The 23540-nt window shown below is 39.2% G+C and overlaps 2 protein-coding genes and 1 long non-coding RNA gene across 6 annotated transcripts in view; all 3 read right to left on the bottom strand.

Annotated features, from left to right (window-relative positions):
• Window positions 1-1341, bottom strand: part of ANKS1B (ankyrin repeat and sterile alpha motif domain containing 1B) — an 84927-nt gene extending 83586 nt beyond the window's left edge. For 2 of the 4 annotated variants that reach the window (XM_072400416.1, XM_072400420.1), the window contains exon 1: window positions 955-1340. The gene's annotated coding sequence lies outside the window, so the exon portion shown is untranslated. Of the gene's footprint in view, window positions 1-954 lie in introns of all 4 variants that reach the window. The other 2 variants (XM_072400418.1, XM_072400419.1) reach the window with 2 other exon arrangements.
• Window positions 1342-14521: 13180 nt separating this feature from the next.
• Window positions 14522-19598, bottom strand: LOC140323397 (uncharacterized). Its single transcript, XR_011919370.1, has 2 exons — window positions 17561-19598; window positions 14522-15600 (listed from the first exon to the last, which is right to left on the bottom strand). It is a non-coding gene; the product is annotated as an uncharacterized lncRNA (long non-coding RNA).
• A 716-nt stretch (window positions 19599-20314) lies between these two features.
• The window catches only part of BLTP3B (bridge-like lipid transfer protein family member 3B), a 53897-nt gene continuing 50671 nt past the window's right edge, over window positions 20315-23540 (bottom strand). The window contains exon 21 of the mRNA XM_072400415.1: window positions 20315-21646. Coding sequence (XP_072256516.1) covers window positions 21524-21646 — 123 coding nt within the window. The 3' untranslated portion in view covers window positions 20315-21523. The remainder of the gene's footprint in view (window positions 21647-23540) is intronic.

Here is a 23540-nt window from a genome sequence, read left to right as displayed (position 1 = left end):
ATATATATATATATATCATACATGTATAGCCACTGTTTTCAGAAATCTCAAACTCAGCAACACCAGAACTTGTAAATTAAAACTCTCCTCTTACTCACATATATACCTATACTATATATATATATATATATATATATATATATATATAAATGTATATCATACATGTATACTGCACACATATACCTACACTATATATTAATATGTATATTGTACATGTAAATACTACACACGTATATACCTATACTATATATATATATATATATATATATATATATATATGTATATATATCATACATGTACAATCTCCTCGTATATGTACACATAGTTCCTATTGTACATATAGATACAAGTCATACATATATGTTCTATATATACAAGGGGTTTCTGCAAATAAAATTCCGGCCTCATTATGTCTTTTCTGGTAATAACATTGGCAACAAGTCTCTTTGATATCAGGCAGGCCAGCAGAATCCTATAAATCCCCTACATGCATGTACTCTATGTGTATACAATAAATGTAAGACAAATTCTCCCTGCACATGTACACATGTAGATCTGTGTATGATGTAGATGTATGTTCATATAAAGACACATATATTGTATGGCAGGGTATTGCCTCCTGCCTAGCAATCTGCAGCTTTGGGCACCATGATCAGGGCTGCCCTTTGGTTGGCAGAGCCATGCCCCCCCCCCCCCCCCCCCCCCCCCCCCCCCCCCCCCCCCCCCCCCCCCCCCCCCCCCCCCCCCCGCATGCCCATCACCTCCACCTGTGACCCCTGGCTCACAGTCCACCTTCTTGCCCCAAACTTGCAGCACAAGTCACCAGCATGCACCCCCTCTTCTGCACCCCATCCGTCCACCCACAGGTTTCTATGTACAGACATGCAGGGCTCAGTTATGGAGGGGGGGGGGATAATCCATGGTAACATTGCAGTTAGTAAGAATCATACTCACCACCCCCAAGAGAAAGAAGAGGAAATCCAATAGATCAGAGTGGGGCTCAGCCCACCAGCCACCAGAGTGGCTGCAAAACAAAAATGCAATGAAAAATAAAAAAAAAAAATGCAACAATAAATCCAAATCAGCGGGGTTGGGGTGTCTGGATGGTGGGGATGACAAGGGGTGACAAGGTGCACACACTGCAACACGTGAGCCTGGGTACCAGCCTGACCCTCCAGACCCACATCACCCTTCTGATAGGAAGAAGGTTACTCAATGATCTCACTCTCAGGATGAGAAAGATAGAAAAAACATCTATTGCATTATTCCCAGCGCCGTATATGGCAGAGACTCGTCACCCAGCCAGCCTGCTTGTATGGAGTGTCTCTGCTAGCTCTGTTTCTATGGATATCGCCTGTCAATCAAGGCGTGCGCGTCTGCTCCACACATTACGGTAATGGCTGATTTTAGCACAGGAGCCACAAGCTGCAGCCCAATGAAGTCACAGGGGGGACCAAATGAGGGGGGCTGTGCCATGTGCCTGGGGGGTGCCATGCAATGTTTACCTGGGGGGGTAGTTATGTCATGCAATGTGTGCCTTGGGGGGGGGGGCTTTGCCATGCAATGTGTGTTTCAGGGGGTGCCATGCAATGTTTGCCTGGGGGGCTGTGCCATCAATGTGTGCCTGGGGGGCTATGTCATCAATGTATGCCTGGGGGGCTGTGGCATGCAATGTGTGCCTTGGGGGAGGCAGAGTGTGGAGGTGAGTGGGAGGATGCTGGGTCATGTGTGCAGGTGAGTGGGAGAATCCTGTGCAATCATCAGCTCAGCTCCCTATATTGGATGTGATGATCGGGATCTGGGATCAGAATTTGCTCATGTATGGGGAGTTTGGCTGGGTCTACACAGACGTTTTTTAAAATGCACGTAAACGTTCCTACTGCGTTTATATGCGTTTTTGCACTTTTATCTGTGTTTTAAAGCTTGCCTTTAAAACGCTGGAAAACTGGAAAGGGTTTACACACATTTACGTTTTAAGTGCTTATAAACGTGGTAAAAAGCCCCATCGAAATCATTTGAAGCATTTTCCAGCGTTAACCCCAACCAACGTTATAGATAAAGACGTCCTTGTGTAGACTAGCCCTTTGGAATGCATGGGGGATTTCAAACATGGACATTTAAAGCCTCAGGTTAAACCCTGGGCAAAACGTTCGTGTAGACTAAGTCTTACTAAACCTTACCATATACTATTCTTCATTTCAATGTCCCAGGCTTAAAGCTGGACACACAGATGGAATACATACACATGGGACATAGTTATAACCTGCCAAAAGGAGTTTTAGTTCTAGATATCCAATTGGGTGATTTACACAGAATCCGATTTTTCTCTGCAGTACACCAGTAATATGCCCCCTTACCTCCTAACCTTGAGGGGACAATGAAAGGAGAAGCAGAACAATGATGAGCTGATTTTTCTATGACTCATATCAGAATGCCCCTTGTAGTGCAGCACATCCTTTTATAAAAGCAGTTGTTGATCAAGGAAGTTATTAGATTAAAATGACAGTGAGAAAGCCGCTTTGAGGGTATTTCTCTAAATTTCCATATGAAATAAAAATGATACAAACATGTTATATTTGTCCCTGTTACCAGGACCGAAATTTTATAGAATATAATAGAAAGAAATCTACCGTATATTATAACAGTTGTCACCAGAACAGAAAGTTAGGGAAAGCTTTCCATGCATTATCTAAAACTGGCTTCTGAATAGTGAAAAATGTTTGTCACTTTTCATTATTTTTTTTTAAAGTAAACCTGGAATTGGCCGGTTCACATTGCTGATAGCTGTCACCTCCCAAATACAAAACACTGTAAAAGAAAAAGTGCAATGACCCCATTTACTTCTAGGAGGCATTGAGGACGTCACTGCGCCCCAACGCTGCCCTCCAGCTTAGATAGCTGCTCCACAAATCCGCATTACCTGATGCTGCATTTTTATTTTCCAGTGGTGGTCCAAAGATTATTTCACAGATGAAGGATTTGTGCCTTTTTATTGCAGTGCCCCTGTTCTATCCATTTGTATGTCAGTGCTGCTGTTCTCCCTGCTCCAATCTCTTTGTGGGTCATGCACGAAGCACAACTACTAATATTCTCCACCAAGAGAACCTATAGCAGGGTGACAACACAGGAACATATTTAGGAGACAAATGTCACCCATAACAAGAAATGCTTGGACAAAGACCTAATGGCAGAATCATTGTGTGTCCCAGTCAGTGGCAGGTGTAGCCAATAGGGACCTCCTGCCCCCCCCTGCTGAACTGACTCAGGGCCCCTGTCGGCTGGAAAAGGTCCAGGGCCCTCATGCAGCAGCACACCTTGCACCTGCTTATCCCCTGTCTTGTTCTCAGTTTATAAAAATCTCTTATTGGACTATATAATACCCCAAGGCCATGACACAGCGCGGTGGTGACCCACAGCAAGAAATTGGTTTGCTGTAGTCAGATCAGTAAAGCGCACCTTCTGATTGGCTGCTAGGGGACACTTTAATAAATACCCTGTGACTGGTATGGGGGAAGCTGACATACAGAACATGCCATACAAAAGGTATTGTATATTCATGGAATCCTTTATAGGATGAGCGGGTCCACAGTGCAAAGTGTGGTGGGCTGAAGAAGAAAGCACAGAATATTCTTTCTGCTGCCCACAGCGCCTGACATAACCACACTGAGTTCCTCCTCCACAGCTCATGATTGGCATTCTATGAACATTTGCTGAAAAGATTTCTTTTCATCTATGGAACAGGTTATGTGTCTGTGGTGGTTAAAGGGTTAATACCATTCTGTGTGTCTGTGATGCAGAACTCATATTATGGCCCATTCTGCTCAATGTTTCACATGACAAAGAATGTAATACATGCAGAGCTTTTGGAAAGTGCAGTGCACAGCAATTCTGCAACTTGCATTGGGCTGTGGTGCATTGGGAAGATGCATTTGGCTGCAACACAGCCACAAACTGCACAGGCACTGGGTTTACAGCTCTGAGCCAGTGTCTATGTCCAGAAAATAGGTACTGATCTTGTATAATACCTGAACCAACATGGCTCCATCCTTCTGGACAGTGTGGTGATCCACATATTCTTGTGCTGCCCTTTGCTTAATGTGTGGTAATGTGCACCCAAGCACTGCATACTCATCTTCCCTATACCATAGTTGTCAATATATTTGGACAATCCCATTAATTAAATAAAATTGTCATGCAGGTCTAATGTGGGAGGCAGGGGTTCTCCATTGGAAGGTAGATTTGGACAATCAGATGCATTGCGGCCAGTGGTGTGGGTTCCAGCATAGATGACGGTATGGATGATGAGGGTGCCACCATTAGGAATGGAGGGGCGCTTGTATGGAGTGGAAGAACAGCAAGGAGGGGGGAATTCCTCCAAGAGCAACTTCCAGGTGCTGGATGGAGCAGCCTTCTTGCTAATTCATCTAGTGCAGGGGTGTCATCTGTAATTATATTTGACCTGTGAGAAAATAAAGAATGTCTACTAGAGCTGGCCCACACTTCTAATACTACAAATCCCAGAATGCTCTGCTGGGGCATCAATCTGGACGCACAAGCGCGCCCTCCTCTGTTGACATTTATTAGCAGCCTTTCCAATAAATATCAAAGATGGCTCGCAACTTTGTCCAAATTTTTTCATTTTGTCCCACTTTGTATTTTAGTTTGACAACCCTGATCTAGTTGCCTTGCCCCACACAGATAAGCCCCTGCTTTGGGTACTTTATGCAAAACACTAAACATATTCAAGAAACTACTGGGTGTAAATGTAAGAGATATCAAGACCTTGGAGAAGGCTCCTTTCTTTTAAATAGACAGAACAAAAGGAGTGGCAAGCCCTATACCAGACTTTCTTGGCCTTTTTAGCATGAGGGAACCCTTAAAAAGCCATAAACTTGCAGTGTTTTGTAAATCTCTCCTCTAGTGGACTGATAATGCACTGCACTAATTTAAACCATTCTCCAGACCAGATCTAATATGTGGGCTTGTAGAAATATGCAGATCCTTTTACATGGTACTAAAAATCACTGCTTCAGTTTGAATTGCAATAATACTTTAAGTGTACCCTTTGTGTTTTACAATTGATCACCAGGACAGAGATTGTCTTACAATGTCCAGTAGGAAATGATATATTTTCTTCCTATTTTTTAGAATTGGCGGATTTGTAAAATGACACAGCTATATGTACTGCTCCATAATCCTGTTGTGTGGGCTCACAGCAGGCAGGCGATATGGAGCTGTATTATTGAATCGGAAGTCATGCTGTGCAGAAGCTCAAATGAAGGTTTAGGCAATTGGTGTCTCTCATTATTTCTCTGCTGTACATCTCGCTTAAAGTAACTCTGATATAAGAAAAAAAATATTTCATGACATTAGTGTTGCCAACTTGTCTTTTATTACTGTCACTGTCTGATTTACTAACAGCTTTGTGGTGCAAGGAACAACCTGATTGGATATAAACCAGATTTTGTAGGTGTACTGTTGTAGACTATAGTTGTTGGAAAACTTATTGTGCATAGATTATACAGCCAGAATGTAGAAGTCTGCAAATGGATAGCAAAGGATCATTGGAACACCTATAAGGCCATCACTCTGCTCTCATCCTTATGTTACCAATATAGAACTTTGGAAGAGAGTAAACCGTGATTGTCTTGTCTCTGTTTCCTCTACCAGTCCTGATAGATAATATAACAGATTGAAGTAGTATATAAAAAATATATATTTTTAATAAATATTTACATTTATCTATAGTCTTATTTCAGGGCTGAGAGTCATTTGCAATTGGTGCAATAGTGCTTAGTACTTTAATTACACATTCAATAGCTAAAGCCAAACTCCACAACCCTTTCTCCTTTCCCACTTTTCCTTTCTGCTCTTCTTTCTCTGGCAGTAAGCAGATTCTTAATGCAGCAGAGAGCTGTACCATATAGTGATATAAGCACTGTTCTCTGCACCATTCTCCTATGAGCCCAGGGTGGCTGGATGCCCATACCCCTAATAGGGCTTGTCCTTGACACCTTGGGCTTACATGAAGTAAGTTAAAAGTTGCAAACATAATGAAATCCATAAGTAGGCAGATGCTGGACGGCACCATAGGGGAAGTGAAAGATGCTTTTTTATGTTTCTGGGCATTGCTTTTTTTAAACTGAGATGGACTTGGAATTTAATTAGATGTAGTTAGTGTCTTACCTGCATTAATCAGCTGCAGAACCTGAACAGTCTAAAATTGTCAGTAAATAAAAAAAGAATACATTGGCAGCACTGCAGAAACAAGAAATCGTTCTACTCAGCTAAATAATAATGGTACAAAAGAATTTATATAGGACATGTACCCAGGTGGTCTGGCTGTGCAGACATGACAAGCAATATTCCAGAATACCAAACCTGGAATCACATGTGCCATTTTGGGATCCAAACGTTTCGCCAATTTACAGATTTGGTAGTTCATAAGCAGGGGGATCAAGAGCCACAGAGCAATAAAAACTCAGCTTTAGTAAAAATTGTAAAAAATGAAGGTGTCCTTGGGCTGACATACTTATGTAACTCACAGACAGTAACTGCGGACTCCGCTTTTATTAGGTCAGGATTGTTCAGCCTGTCCTGGTTCATTACCAAGAATAGTCTCCAATGTAATTCTAGAAAAACAATACATATATATGCCAAATCTTGTTTTTTTACTTAATAAAAACATCTGGTGACCCTCCCAGTCCTTGCTTCATGAGGGTGACAATACTTAAAGCCTGGCAATGAAATCACTGTTTTGTTTAACAGTCACATAGGACTGTGTCCCTATATACGTGGACACCCAACAATTACACCTACCACTATATGGCCAAATGGATGTGGGCAAATAAAATTGTTGGGTTCAGGGGTATCCAGTGAATGTTAATACTACAGCATACAAAGATATTTTAGACAATCGTGTCCTTACTACCTTGTGGAAAAAGTTTCGGGAAGCTTTTCCTTAAATGTAAAGCCAACTCTGTATGACATGGTTTTGTGAGTTTGCTTTGGAGGAACTCAAGTAGTCCCAAGTCTATTAAACACAAAAATAACACAAATTGCAAGCCAGGTCTTTTTGTCTAAACTCACTACTTGAGGAACACAAATGTTCTTTTAGATGAGTGAGGTACATTTGTGGAAAGACTTTCCAAAGGAGAGTAGCAGCAAGAAGGAATCATATTGATGCCAGTGGTTGTAGAAGAACATAACCAACAAGCTCATAAGGGGGGGTTGTCATTGTGTTCACAGATATTTGGACATACCATGAATGTACCCCAAATCTTAACCTTCCACCTGGATGTGGAGATTTTTTTCTCTATAGGCTTAAAGAGTCTATTAGAGCTCAGTATGGCTTTCACACTAAAATTTAAGCAAAGCTTAAAAAGGGTAAGATTTAAAAAAAGGGCACCGAAACAAATGTTAGTAGATGCTCTACTATTTCAGAACACTAGGCAGACTTTTCTACCAAGATTACCAAGATCAGTGTAATCAAGTTATTCCTAATACAAAGCTGCACAAATGATTTATCATTATGTGTAAAGCCATCAGCCCACCACAGTCTAGGCAGCTCAGAGCGTAAGATTATATCAGACGTCTTTTATCTCTAAATATTTGTATGTTTTGGGGTGTTGTGTCATTCTATGTTTTATGGTTTGATGTTAATTATGTTTTCTCATCAATCTAGACTTTAAAAAAAAAACTAATTTCTTTTTCAACTAGACAATTTAAGTGTCACCCTGCTGGTAGCAAATCAGATAAATAGGGACAAAACTAAGTGTAGAGTGGAAAGTATAGACACAGATTGATGAAATTCTGTAATCAAATATACTTTATCATATTATAACAATCATCAGGCAGACACATACAGTACTAGTGAAATCTTTGCATTGAAGGTGAATACTGAAGTACAATTTCATTCTTTTATTTTTCCTTTTATTAGGCTGTTCATTTACTATTTAGGACTGGAGTTCTGCTTTACAGAATATGTTAACCCAATCACTGAAATTTCTTAATGACTTTACCATGGCAATGCTATTTCCAAAGTTATTTTCATTTTTTTTTATTCTGCAGCTTTCATTGAAATAAATTGATTCTTCCATGCTCCTTGTTCAGGTAGTTTTTTTTTTGATACGGTGGCAATGTTCTCCCCCTGTTACCCTTTCATCTGGTTTCCAAAGGAAGGGAGACTACATTTATTATGCAGGTATGGTTCTCTGTTGTCACCATCCATCATCACTGAAATGTTGCCACCCATGCTTTTCAGTACTGGACAGTTTCATGCCAGGTTTCACATCTGCATGACTTCTGCTTCTTCCAGATCTAGGTAGATGGTCACAACAACATGCTCATTAACTGTAAGCTACTGCCAGCCATTGGCACAAAGTCCTGTGGTGCCACCTTGGTTTTCTGATGTGCCAGGTGGTTTCATCAACAGTATCTTTATACTGCACAAAAGAGTTTAAGATTCTTTTTAGAGACCAACATCCTTTGACAATGGCTTTTCATTAGGGAATTTATTTCTGTTAAGGAACAATTTGAGACTGACACAAGATTGACAGCTGTGTCCTCCTGTGCAGACAATCCATGTCAGAGAGGACCAGCCAGGAATACTGATCCAAAACATCGCTTGCCCTATTTGAATGTCAAGACCTATTGCTTACATATGGATATATATTTGATGTACAAAGGACAATTGGGTACTGTCTGAGGGCATACAGCATGCTGAAAGATTAATTGTTTTTTTTACCAAGAAAATGCCAAAAAGTATATGCGAGATAGGTACAATGAATAGTAATTTCCACTGACACAATTATATTTTTATACATTTATTCATTTTCATGGACACAACAGGTTTAGTATTTTATTTATTTTAGATTTATTAGCAGGTTAGCAGATCTCTGGAAGGGGTGACTAAAGCCACCTGGACAGCAAAAAAACTTGTTAGGCAAGTAGAGTATATCCTGTCCTTACTCTCTTGAATATAAACCAAGATGGTCTCCACTCAAAATGCCATTGGAAGAGGAATCTTTGTTTATACTCAAGTCACACCAGTAGATGGTGCAGCGTCCTTATTTAAAGTATGTAACAAATTCTTGCTGTTGAGGAAATTATTTTGTTACACACTTTACATAATGACACAACACCATCTACTGGTGGCCAACTATAATGCACCAAAAATCATTTATGAGCAATTGACCAATCATAACCAACTCAAAGGTACAAAATAGTTTCCCTGGAAAATGGAAACAAGATATACAGACGGAGCCCATATGATTTGAATGTTTTCCACTTTTAAATAAATGTATTCAAAATAAAACACCATGGATGTATTTATTCACAATAATTGTGTTGCTATTTCTTTTGATTACTGTTTTGAATGTTAGCAGTGATCTCCGCATTTTTTGCCTCAGGATTATAGTCAAGTCAAAGCATTTTCCTGTATTCATATGGCAAAAAAACTCATTTTATATTAAGATCGGTTTATATTCGAGTTTTGTGGCTTAGTATTTGAGTTGTGTATTTTAGCTTCATGCCAGGAGAACCTTTAAGAATCCTTAAGAACCCCCAAAAAAATCTCTGCTGACTTTCTCTTTTTTTATCTCTGCAATCTCATCAATTATCAGCAAGCTTTACTCGCTGACTTTAAATAAATAAAACCGTACACGGCTTTTCCATTACAAGCACAGAATGTGACGTAGGCTTCCACTTGGGAGCTCTAACGAACATATAGATTTGATTAGGAAAAAAGTGATTAATTAGAGTGACAAGAACAGAAAATGAGTTTCGTAATACCTTTGAGCAAAACACTAGTGAAAAGGCAGAGACAAGAATAGACCTAATGACACTCTAATGGCACCTATTATTATCAGAGCGGGAGCTGGAAGTTCTATCCTAGATGCTGGAGGCCGCCAAGGAGTTTAGCAGCACAGTAGGGAAAGTCAGCATTTTGCAGCCATTTCTGAAGAAAGGATTTAGCAGCAGGGAGAGGCCAAATTCTTGCAGATTTATAGAACCTTATTACTACAAAGACCTCATTTACTGGAGTGGCACAACCATTGTCTGCTTGTCTATTCATAAGAAACAGTGTAAAAATAATGAGAAGCTCACAAACATTATGGGGAAACTGGGTCGTTTGACTTACAGAAGCTTAAAATGAATTTCTGTATTAATCCTATTACCACGAAATGCAGCAAAAAAATTAGGTCGCTAATAGTTAATATTGTAAACTAAGCCAGGAGTTTTAATAGAAGTGACTCCTAAATGTGGTCTGTGGAGTCCCGTTGTAACTCTGCTCATCCTTCTTCGCATGAATTGTTCTTGCTGTCAGCTAGCAGTCTTGTAATAAATCGCTCTGGTATGGAAACTGCTTATTCCGATCTCAGTGCACACTGTGAGCTTCTCACTATGTGCATTAGCATGTCAGATAAAGATCACCTCATTTCCTGGATGGAGGATATCCAGCATCATGTAGCATTTTTCTCTCTCTCTCATCACTGTCTCTGGACTGTCATTTTTAATAATTGGATTTAATTTATTTCATGTAGACTCAGCAACTCATGTGCTCTTACCTAAGGCAGTCTTCATGGAAATGGTCTACTTATGAACACTCATCTCTCCAGGCAGATATCATTTTGGAATTGCTACCAAGAGACAGCTCACTTCTTGTATTGGGGAGAGGGCTTTGGATAGGAGCACTGAGGCATGTGCATTGATGTTTTCAGGCAGCTATGTACAGCGCCCTGCTGGTTGCTTACAATAGATCTGAACTGCCATAAAGTAAAGGAACCAGGGAAGGCAAAATAATGGACAATTAAAACTTCAACTTTAAATATGGCCCAAACTTTTTTTTTGCAGTGTAGGATAGTGTAAGAGGGATTAAATAATATCCCCTATAGATTGTCCCTAAAATTGGTATTCCCATTGAGTATTTACCATCTATTTTGGTGACATTTACAATTATTAAATGTTTTATTGGTGACAATGATTACAAGGACAGAGAGGGCAAATCCACATACCAACCACAAAAATTCAATGAAGTGACTCTATCCCCCATCGCTCTCAGGCTTCCCTCTTGGTGAACATATTTTGGTGGACTTACCAGGAGATTTATTGTTTGAAGACTAATAGGTGTGTTTATCTGAGGTCTGATGTTTAAGCCATATGATAGGAATAATATATTAATTGGTGTATATCAATTTTTGGATTGCAGGGCCAGGGAGTGGTGATAGAATATGGATGCATTGACGGGGTAACCTTGAACAATTCATCCCTTGGACTGCATGTAAAATAGTTGAATGTTGTGGATTGTAACATAAACAGTCTTTTCCCCATGGTAGGTCTCTATACTTTTAATTCTGCACATATATATTTTATAAACCTATTCTTCATACATCATATTACATATCACATGCAGACAGGCAAGGTTATCCAAAGTGTCCTATGGCCGGGAGGTAATCTGCTTCTCTGTGTGAGTGAAAATGAGAAATATATATTCCCTGATGGAGAATCTTCCAGGCTCATGTTCATTAGCAGTGTCTAATTCACCACCATTAAGTGTTTCAGTAAATATCACATTCACTGCTTTATAAATAGATTCCATAGAAATTTACCCACAACAGTATCAGATGGATATGATGAGGATATGTTATATGGATTCCTCGCATTCTATTTGATCATCTTTTTGCTGGCGGTGGAAAGCCATAATACATGAAGAATCTTAGAATATAAAGTTGGTTTTAATTAATTGTGTTCATAGTGTTCTGACCTTTGTATTAAATAAAATGTATATATTTGTGGTATTTTTCTAACAACTTAAATAACTTCTATGGACACTGACACCTAAGAAGCCTCATCTTGTATAGTTGTTTATTAATATTTTAATTTGTGTCATTACAAAGTTTACTGTTCTATCCTTAACATATAGCTGTAAATAAAAAGCGTGGAGAAGAGTTAGAAAATACACCAACCTTTCACCCGCCTTTCACCCTGGATAAGGTGATGTCATAACCCTTCCAGCAAGATCCTGGAAACCCTAGAAAATACATTTCTACGATGTTTCAGGAAGTCTAGTCTGAGTCTCTTCTAAAGTTTGGGACCCTTGGCTTTCTTAGGCTGCATACACAGGTTAGATTTTTGTCGTTGGAAAGGATCTTTCACGATCCTTTCCAACAACAAAAGACTGCATGATACATGAATGAGCGTTCTACATACAGCACCGTCCTGCTCTATGGAGAGGGGAGGGGGGAGAACGAGCAAGCGGCACGCCACTGTGCTCTCTGCCCTTCACTTGCATTACGGTCGTTCGTGGATCCATCCAGGATCCAGGATGAATCCATGAACGACGTTGGACGGCCTCTGTGCACATCAGATTCTCATCCAATGCTAGCCCTAAAATGATAATCGGACGAGAATCATCTGATGTGTGTACATAGCCTTAGTATATCTCCTAAAAGATTATGATGTGGCCCTCCTCTGCTGCAGGTGGAAAATATTTCTTTATAGTTTTTTTTTCCTTACAGCTATCATGCATTGTTCTATATAAGGTCTCATGTCATAAGTGGTACTAACTTTATAGTGCAAGCTCAGTCAGCCTTTAAGTTTAAATTAACTAAATACATTCCAAGTGCATCAATACAAAAAGTGTGCAAAGTCTTACAGTTAATTATACTTAGTGGGCAGCCACAGCCTAAACAGAAAAGTCTCTCTCAGTGTCTTGCTGTGTGGAAGCAGTAGTCCCTCTACAGAGGTCTGCTACATCCTTTTCTGAGTTAGAGCTAGCATTTTCAAACAAGGCCTGGCAGGAGGTGTGTTAAACCTCCACAGAGAGATCACTACTTCTACCAATTACCTTCTCTATACCATGCTGGCAGAGGATAGGCTTTTACTGTTTTCTAAAAACTAATTGTACATTGTTGCATGCCTTTATTTTAATGAACCTGGATATAAGCTGATTTGTTGAAAGTTCAACCTGCCAAGGCTTTTTTTTTATCCCCGGGGTGTTTTCTCCTTTTAGGTATTCTGTTTGTATTACATATATTTTGCCATCCAGTAAAGTCATTCTAAAGATAGAAGCACCATCACTAATGATACCCAGAGCCTGAAATAGTACTGCTGGTGGTTTGGTGATCAATTCTAACAAAGGTCATGTGATGTTTCAAAAACTCAGTTTACCCTTGTCCTTGAGGAGTAATAGGCGCTTATTTTCGGAGCCTTGCTTGAATTTCCCTGCCTGTGCTTTATAATCCAGCAAAGTCCTCTCTCCCCACACCCTCCATAATTGCAGACTATATCAGCTCCCTTCTAGGTCAGCTCTCCTTTCATGTGTATCAAATCTGTATTTAATTTTGATACAGCCATTAAAAAAAGAATGTTTGTCTTTTCTCAGCGTCTCTACTCCTCCAGACTAGCTTTTGTGTACCTCTGCTGAGATCAGACAAGCAAGTGGTATTTGCAGTTTGCAATTTAACCATAAACTGATTCCAGGTAGCAGATGAAATGCCATTTAATGCACCTTGCTCAGGATGAGCTTGTATAATTTGCGATGACCTTCACGGTGTGCGAGACTGTGCAGACGGAGAGATGGTGAAGCTGAAAATCCGGTGTCTTGTTAAAATGTAGATTTAAAAATAAATCTGTGAGGCGCAGCGGTGGAGGAAAAAGCAGAGGGCTCCACTGGAAGGCTAATGCCCATCTCTCCCCCCTTTGGTTCACATCTACATTTTAACACTGCATCAGGGAGGAGAGTCAATGAAACACTTGTAAGAGGCGATTTAGCTACAGGAAGGACAAAGAAAGTGACTTTATAGGAAGATTGATTACCTCCACACAGAGACTTGCAGATGGAGGCTGCAAAGGAATCTGTTGGCAGTACAATGCAATAAAAACATTGATATGTATGAGATTGTAGCCTTTTTTTATAGCCATTTTTTAATATCTCTATTGCTGATCTATAGAAATGTAAATTTTACTGGACCTGAAACCAAGATATTGTATTAATTCTAAACTTCAGGCAATTATAGAAGATGCAAAGTAATGCAGCTATGTATTCATTACCAACTCTAAAATAAGGGGCATAAAATTAATGGGAAGGTAACATTCAACTCTGCAATCTCTGCAGGGACCAAAGTAAGAGAAGTTTATTGTTATGGTTTATTTACATTTTACTAATATGTCTAATAATAATAAAGTTTATTAAAGTGAACACATTACCTTTTATCTTGAAAGTTGTAAAGGTTCCTTTCATACTTTGATTTCACTGCACACAATGAGCTTCCCACATTGTGCATTAAAACCTACTACAAGTATGGAGGAATTCCAGCAACATTAGCATTTTCCTCCTCAACATTACTGTCCCTGGACTATTCATCTATTGAGATTTTCATTAATAAAGGCTCACTATCCCATGTTGCCATTAACACAATGTCCTGTTTTAGTAGAAGTATGTGCAGCATCCTACTGCCTTCTCATATCAGCCATCTGCAAAAAGACACATAGAGCCCCAGTGATGAAAATGAGTGTAAAATAAGGTATGTAATACAAACAGAAAAGGTTTTACTAATCATGTATATTTTAGTAACTTGTAGAATTGTCACTATCAAGCTTGTGAATCTTATTTCATTGAGCACTTCATCTTCATCCCCTATGTATTATCCTGGTACCACTTTTACAGTCTTGTCTATCTTTCCTGTACTTTTACCAAAATAGGTATATAGTTCATAGATGTGGTGCTTTTAAGTTTGTAAACCATATGAATTTGATTTTATTTTATATAATTGTGATCTAAAACATCATCTGATTTTCAAACAAGCCCTAAAAGTATATCAGCTCTTGGATGTTGGTTGGTTTCCTCACATGGACAGCTCGCTTTAGGCTTTTCCACAACATTTCAGTTGGATTAGGGTCATGACTTTGATTTAGTCATTCCAGAACATTCACTTTAATCTTCTTTACTATTCTTTAGTAGAACGACTTGTGTGTTTAGGATTGTTGTCTTGCTGCATGACCCACTGTCTCTGGAGATTCAGTTCATGGACAGATGTCTTGACATTTAGACTCCTCTGGTATAGTTCAGAAATCATTGTTCCATCAATGATGGCAAGCTGTTCAAGTCCAAATGTAGTAAACCTGTCCCAAACCAGAACACTCTCACCAGCATGTTTCACAGTTTGGATAAGGTTCTTATGCTGGAATGCAGTGTTTTTTTCTAAATCTCTAAATATAACACTTCCACTTAAGGCAAAAAGGTCTTTTTTGGCTTTATTTGTTCACAAAAAAATTCAAGTGTCCTGGTTTCCATATACAGTTGCTGTTTAGTGTCCTCCTGATGGTGGACTCATAAACATTTGCCGATGTGAGATAGCCTTCAGTTGCAAGTTACCGTGGGTTCTTGACCCATTTAGGGTAAGTTAACAATGATCTTGAATTTATTCCATTTGGACACAATCTGTCTGACTGTTTGATTGGTGGAGTCCAAACCCTTTGAAGATGGTTCCGTAACCTTTTTCAGCTTTATGGCGTCAACAACTCTTTTCTGAGGTCCTCAGACACCTCCTTTGTTCAAACCATGATCCACAAATGTGTTGTATGTATAATCAGGTTTTGCTGGATAATAAAAAAAAATAAAGTAAACATGGTGTCTCATTCACACCCCATTGTCATCTCATTGATTGAAAACACCACTCTGATTTCATCTTCAAATTACAAGATATATAAAAATTTGAAGAGATTTAAACTTTAAAGCACCACTGTAAATCATTCAGAAGTCTTTACTGTCTCCATATTGTATGCCTATTATTGGCAATTATATAATTTGACGATTACTATTAAAAAAAAGAAATATCTATAAAGGAGACTGGGAAAGGGGGATGTAAAAGAAAATGATAATTTGCCCCAGCTGGTAACTATGCTGGGTTCACCACCTTCCCAGGTACGCCAACTTTCGCTTTTTCCTGTTGTTATTTCATCATGAACAGCACTGTAATGTGTCCTTTAACAACGTAGGTCAGAACAAATCCTGACAGCACAGAACAAAACTAATTTAACCTCAAGTAGCTCAAAGACGAGAAGTTCCATTATTGGAATCCGTAGGCAGCCTTGGGTCAGTCTATTTATAACTTCTTCATTTGTCCCCACTAATTTCCAATAGAATGCCTGGATGTGGAGGGGCTGCTATTCTGGAGTGGGTGCCCATGCTGGCGTGTACAAAAAGAGGGATTACTGATTATGTTTTCACATAAACAACTTCAAAGACCTCCATTTTAGTAAAATTACTGGAATATTTAAAGCCAGGATCTTGTTAGCTACATTTATACCACTAATTTGTGCCATTTTGATGCTTTAAATAGCAATTCTGTAAGAAGTAAAAAAAATAAGCAATTTAAAACTAAAAGGGAACTTGGCTGGACAAGAAATTTTAAACTACCTTTGTGGACATGTTCCTAAAAATGCAGAGTCAGCCTTGTCCTTGCTTTCTTCTCTATGAATCACTAATCAAAATCAAACATACTGGACAGGAATGTAGATTCCAGTGTCTGCATGTTTTTTCAGTGTAGTGGCTTACTAGGTAGGCAAAGCCCAAATGTAACAATTTTTTTTATTTATGTTATGTAATTAAGCTGCATAAAAATAAAAAATATATACAGGTAGTCCCTAAGACTTGCATGACTTGCAGAATAATGTTTTTGCTGCTCTGCAACATCTTGTAACTCTTCAATGACCAAGACAAACTCTGCAGTTGTTTTATCTTTTTGCATATCAAAGCACAGTTTGCTCCAGAATTTTTTTTGTTTTTTGCTTTGTTTGTGATTAACTCACAGTGAGGATTTTATACAGTAAATGACACCACACTGCTTAATATGTTGAGACAAACATCTGTCCTAACTGCATTTATTAAAATAATGTACCTGTTTTGACTTACATACAAATTCAACCTAAGAACAAACCTACAGTCCCTATAACGTATTTAATGGGAAATACCTGTATGTGGAAAACTATGTGCTTTAACAATATATTAGGCTGCCCTGTGCCAACAACGGGAGCGGGACCGCTGCTCTCACATAGCAGTCCGGGTCTCCAGTTCTCACCCCCCCCCCCCCCCCCTGCACAATGCTCCAATCAAAATTACGGTTTAGAAATGTGAGAGCAGTGGCCCAGGTCTCTACAAGGGTTAGAAGGTAAGGTAAGTTTAGCATGGGCTTTACTACTTCAGCCAACCATTCCCCTATCTCCCTCTAACTGATCCTAATCCAAACTAGTCCTAATCCAAAATGTTTAAAATCTGTGGTTATATGACATTATGGATACCAAATCTTTCTGCAAAAATGTAGGGTCTTCTTGGTTTGCATATGTGGCTGCCTGCCTAATGTTACTTGTTGGTTTTCCAAAAATGGGGCTCTCAGAATCCAGAAGAACGAATATCATGAGAAGACCGGTCAGCACAGGCACAGACTGGGAGAATTCATTCTGGGTCGATATAACTGGAAAAGATGTCTGCAAGGCCAGGACAGACAGCAGAATCTTAAGCAGAGTTAAAACACACATTAGAAGAGACGGTGTAATGTACCGGTAGGTAGGAGGAAGGAAAGAACAGAAGGCTGCTTTCTACTCATAGGTGGGATTCAAAACCAAGTCACAAATGGCAGACATTTTTCTCTCCATGACATATTGACCCAGAACAAGTATGCAGGTCAGAAGTTCATTGGCCTTTTCCTCTTCAGTGACATACTGTATAGAGGAGAAAGAAGTTAATTGTTAGCCCTGGTGTAAGCAGTGGCAGCTTCCATAGTTATTTGAGGTATGTTGTATTTCTTCATATTCCTGCTTTGGCAAACCCTATTATGTTTACTAGCGTGTCCCTTCAAACTGCTGTGTTACTTGGTCTTGAATTTTCTCTATATCACAGCTAGGCTCTACCTTTGTCAGGCCCCCAGTGAGGCTGCCCAAGTGACCAGAGGGATGGTTGTTGGAGGATAATGAAGTGACATACAAACAGGTACAATATTGTTGTATAACCTTGAGCCACTATTATTTTTGGGTAAAAGCCATGGATTAAGACTGAGGTCAAATGGTCAGACTCCAATTGTTAAGGATAACAACTGTGGTTTAACATGAATTTCTACCTTTATAATTGCTCTCCTATGTCTATTTTTTAATAAAAGTATACATACCTTAAATATTGTTTATTTTGTGTTGCAGCAGGAGTGCTGATGCTTATTCCTGCACTGCTCAGTGAACATATTGACATGCAACAGAAAGTGAACTGCCAGAAATAAATGGACTAACCCAAATAAAGGGCACCATCTAGTGGTGGAGTGAACATTCTGCAAGGAAAAAAGCTGCACAGAGGAGGTAAGTATAGCAGAGTCAAGAGAAACACCATATAGGAGTGTAATGGATTTCTTTGCACTGCCTGATCACAGGGAGAAAGGGAACAGAGGGATGGTGACGTGTGATTGTGATGGATCTGTACACTGCCTATTCAGGGAGTGTGTGAGAAAAGCAACTGAGCTGTGGAAGTACAATTGATTTTAACATTGCCTGGTCATGAAATGACAGATGTGTATATACACAAAGCATACACATAAAGGATTTTGCATAGAACCCAGAAATAATGTCTCATGTATACTCACTGGTATACTGGTATATGGTATGCTGACCATAGATCCTAGTGCTGCACCTCACATTCCTTCTGACATATTATCTTGTCACATCTGACCTTATCATATAGAAACAAAAGTAACAGGCTAGGAAGATTCATCTCAGACAATAAATATTTCCCTTGAGATTGATTATTCCAGGAGGATCTGCCCAGAAATACAGTTTAAGTGTTTAAGCTGAATCAAACTATCATCATCTGTGGAAACTTTTGGAATAGTATCTGTCTATAATTCACTTAATACAGAACACAGTGGGCAGTGAGTCTTTTTGTATTTAAAGCATCCTTGACATATTTGGTTTCATTAACCACCTAGCCGTTATGCCCGTATGAAGGTCGGGCAAAAAAAAATGGCTAGGATGGTTAACCCCGTAATTTTGTCACATCCTTACCTCCATGGTCCCGCTGTGCACATCCAGCGGGACCATGGAGGTAAGGATTCCAGCGTCGTTTTCCTATTCCAGCGTCGTCCTCCGTCCATCGTCGTCCGTCGATCTCCCTCTCCAGCGTAGGGTGCCAGCGGGACCGGTAAGATGCCGGCCGGTATCTTGTGTTCCGCCGCCCGGCATCTTGCGTTCCGCCGCCCGGCATCTTGCGTTCCGCCGCCCGGCCGGCTGAACACAAGATACCGGCCGGCATCTTACCTGGTCCCGCTGATCGTCCACGTCCGTCTTCGTCCAGCGCCGGATGATCTCTGCAGGGAGAAGCCGTCCGGCGGAGAAAAAAAAACGGAAGGCTTCTGCGTGCGTGATGACGTCGGCGCATGTGCGGGAAATTCAAATAGAAACTCATTCATTCATTTTGTATTGGATTCAATACAAACTCCTGTATTCAATCCAATACAAAATAATTCAAATAAATACAAAGTTTGTAATTGGTAAATTCAAACTGTCATTTTGTATTGGATTGAATACAAACTCCTGTATCCAATCCAATACAAAAAATTAAAAAAAATAAAAAAAAAGTAAATAACTTGGAAATTCAAATTTATATTTTGTATTTGATTGGATACAAACTTGCGTATCCAATCCAATACAAAAAATAAAAAAAAAGTAAATAACTTGGAAATTCAAATTTATATTTTGTATTTGATTGGATACAAACTTGCGTATCCAATCCAATACAAAATAATATAAAATTAATACAAAGTACATTCAAAACGTGGTAAATTCAAACGCTCATTTTGTATTGGATTGAATACAAACTCCGGTATCCAATCCAATACAAAAAAATAAAAAAAAATAAAAGTAAATACATTTTTTATATTCATATTATCTACTAGAACCCCTGTTCGGACATATTTCTGTAAGTTACAGGTCTACAATTTAAAAAAAAAAATTTCAAGAAAAACAGTGGATCACTTTTGGTACAGAAATCTAGACCTCAGTGTAACGCTCAGGTGGTTAAAAACTTGTACAGTTTTTGTAATGTGACCATTGTACACACGTTAGATTGATCAAAGTGGTAGTGGTAAATACGCTGTTTATGACCAGCAAAATCTCAAATGTTAAATAGTGAAACAAAAATAAGTATAGCAGCCCTGAGTTCACACCAAGCTAGCAATGGCAGCACCTACATTCCTGTGTTGGATTCTCTTTTTAACAAAGAATGGAATGCATCCACATACTAATATAACAAAGGAAAAAAATACCAAACTCAAAATGCAAATGCATTATATCATTTATTGATAGTGCAAATAAAAATTTAAAAATAATTCATAAACAATATTAAAACCGATCTACCTAAAGAGAAATAATTTTATCCGATGTTACACCTTCTTTAAATAATTAAACAATTCTTCCAAACTTTAATACTTTGAAAATAAAAGTGAGCCCATGAAGGGCAAAGGAACAGCTTCATTTAACTGCCCCATTCCACAGCTGCAGACTCGCCCATCTTTTGCTCCCAGTTGATTTAGTCACAAGAGAGAAGAAATAGTAAGTACTTCCTGGTATAAGGAGCATTTGACTTTCTATATACTCCTGTGACCACAGCAGTGACACTCAGACCCCCGGCCCTGTCACTTGGCCCGGCCCTGTCACTTGGGGGTGGGGAGAGAACCTAAATCCTTGTGTAAGCTCCAAGTCACAAACTGGATCTTATACAGGGTTCACTGTCTTTATAGCCAAAATGAGCTGCAAGGAAGTGAAGAAAAGGTAAGTAATGCTTGGAAGGTGACAGTTAAGTGAATCTGTTGCTTTGCTCTGCATGGGCAAAGCACAGGTTTTCTGAAAAGGGGAACACCAATAAGACTAACTGTAGTGTAGGGAAATAATATCCATTACTGTTCTATCCATTAAACTTTTTTGCCATCTGAAAAGTCTCAACTGCAAAACGCAGTTGGGCACACACTGGCCATCGACTGTACCTAGCTCACCACCAACAGACTACAGTAATACCTACTGGTAGGAGATGGGAGAGCAGTGCAGCAGATTTCACGACCATCCAGAGGTAAGCCTTTATGGTGTTTCCCTTTAAAGTTTAAGGGCTGACAATTAACAATGGAACTGCATGATTTTGTTATAAAGATGGCTACATGAAACATGAAGTGTACATTCCTACAAACTTGTGCACGTGAAATAGTTGCTGTGGCCCACAGCAACCAACCATATTTTATTTCTTGGTAGAATTTCATATTCCAATGCTGATTTACCAAGTAAATATTTGGTTTCTGTGGGACACAGAACTGTTTCGGGCACAGGTTTTAATATAAATCCCTGCACAGCTTTGAACGTCACTTCTAACCCCCTACTAAAACAATCTCTGTAATTTCCTTTTTCAGTAACCTGCTAACCATGGTGATTTCATTGTTACTGGAATGGACAGTAAAAATATTCAGTCTTTTCCTTCATTCCAGTACAAAATGCAAGGCTACTTGTCCAAGTTAATCCTCTTTATGTGATGAAGTAGGCTATCCCTTTCCATGTGAGCCTCAGCAAGAGCCATCTTTGTTTTGGCCAGTTCTTGTTTAAGACATTCATTTTCTTCAACAAGCTGCACGAAAAAATTAAAATAAGGTAATCAGTATGAGTGTGTATAAATAGTTTATATAGCTTCAGTTACCATTACAATGCTGAAGAGGCACAGACCTTCTGGAGTATAGGTATAAAGCAGTGAATCTGACACCAAACATCACTGCAGGTGAATCCTCCTAGTGTTTTAAATTACAGTAAATCACTACCAGTGATGATTGCAGAAAGTCATTTACTGCTTTATAAACATTCCCTATCCTGTGCTCTCTACAGCATCTGAATTTTAATGTTGTGCAGAAAATCCATTAATACATTTTAAAACTAATCTTAAATGCACAAATTAAATACGTATAAGAGGGCCATGATACCTGCCAAAGGATTTACATTTCTTTTCATCCATACCTCATGTTTATGGAGCCTCAAGTTTTTGGAGGTATTACACACCTAATGTAACAATAACTCTTTGGTAAAATTAAGGAATATAATTGTGTAATCTCCATGCCCCCCTGCCTACTGACTGAGAAGAGATAGAGCAGAAGCAGGCTGACAGAGTCATCTCTATGCTTACTGGATCTGATGGCATCTTGTCAATAAATTTCAATTAGCATCACCTAACTGGCTGTAATGCCAACCCTTCATCTTCCAAATCAAATCTTGGAGTGCTGCTTGTCCTTGTCATGTCAAGGTTTCCTGGTATTGTTGAATAGAGAATTGTGTTAATCTGTGTCTTTTACATCTGCCTTGATTTCAGTTTTATAAGGCCATGTAGGGACAAATATCTTTAAACATAAGAAGATTTGAAAGTTAAACTTCTTGGCATATAAATACTTCTGCTCAGTGGGTAACAATGTGAAGTGTATTCCTAGCTATAACAAGCAACACAAAGGGACATAAATATTTCATTGCTAACTGCTGATTAATCCAGAACATTCCATAAAGAGTGTCAATTTTCCTTGGGGACACGAGAGGTGAACTGGGACTCAAACCGATGGCCTGATTAATCGGGAGCACTTCAAAGACACAAGTGATTTCATGATAATTAATTTTGGACGAAGAGTTCCCTGCTTAGAGAAATCACAATTTTGTATCTAACTTCTGAAGGATCTCTAAGAGCTCAGAAGATTATCAGACGGTTTATTGCTGAGCTTCAGAACACTTCAATTCAGCCATCAAAAGAATCCTATTTAAAGGTTTATTTTGGATAAAATAAAAAAAGATTGCACTTTATAGAATGCAGATACAGACAGTAGAACCCCAGTGTAGGTCCCACCTGCTAAAGCCAATAGAAATTTCTAAAGTATAAATAAATGGTGGGTTCACCATGGTGGGTGGAGAAGTCAGGAGCCACAAGGTAGTTAGAGTATTGTTTCTCAACCAGGATTTGGTGGAACCCGACAGTTCCTCCACGGATTGAAGGGATCCTTGAGCAATGATCAATTTGTGCCTCTCAGGTCAGTTTAACTGATACCAATGATATTTTTGCTATGTGTAGGGTGACATTCTTCTCAACGACCAACCATATAAGAGACATTCTTGCCACTGATTACCATAGATATGTACTGTATGCTGTGGATATTGTTAATATAGAAGGGGTACCCCAAGACCTGAAGGGAAGGCTGAGTTAAAGTTTTCCTCTCACGTACTGGAAATTAAGAGATTCCTTCCCAAAAAGGGATGACAAAAAAGTGAGTTCTTTTTCCATATTGCCCATATTGAAATTGGCATCTCTTTCCCCTTCCACATTCTTAAGACTTTAGGTAGTAGTGTGTATTTATTACAGAGAAGACTGGCAAAGTAAAGGGTGGAAGGACTACAGAGAAGACTGGCAATGTGAGGGGTGGAAGGACTACAGAGAAGACTGGCAATGTGAGGGGTGGAAGGACTACAGAGAAGACTGGCAATGTGAGGGGTGGAAG

Source organism: Pyxicephalus adspersus, chromosome 2 (assembly GCF_032062135.1).
Source record: "Pyxicephalus adspersus chromosome 2, UCB_Pads_2.0, whole genome shotgun sequence".
Lineage (NCBI taxonomy): Eukaryota > Metazoa > Chordata > Amphibia > Anura > Pyxicephalidae > Pyxicephalus > Pyxicephalus adspersus.
This window is presented reverse-complemented; position numbering and strand designations above follow the sequence as displayed.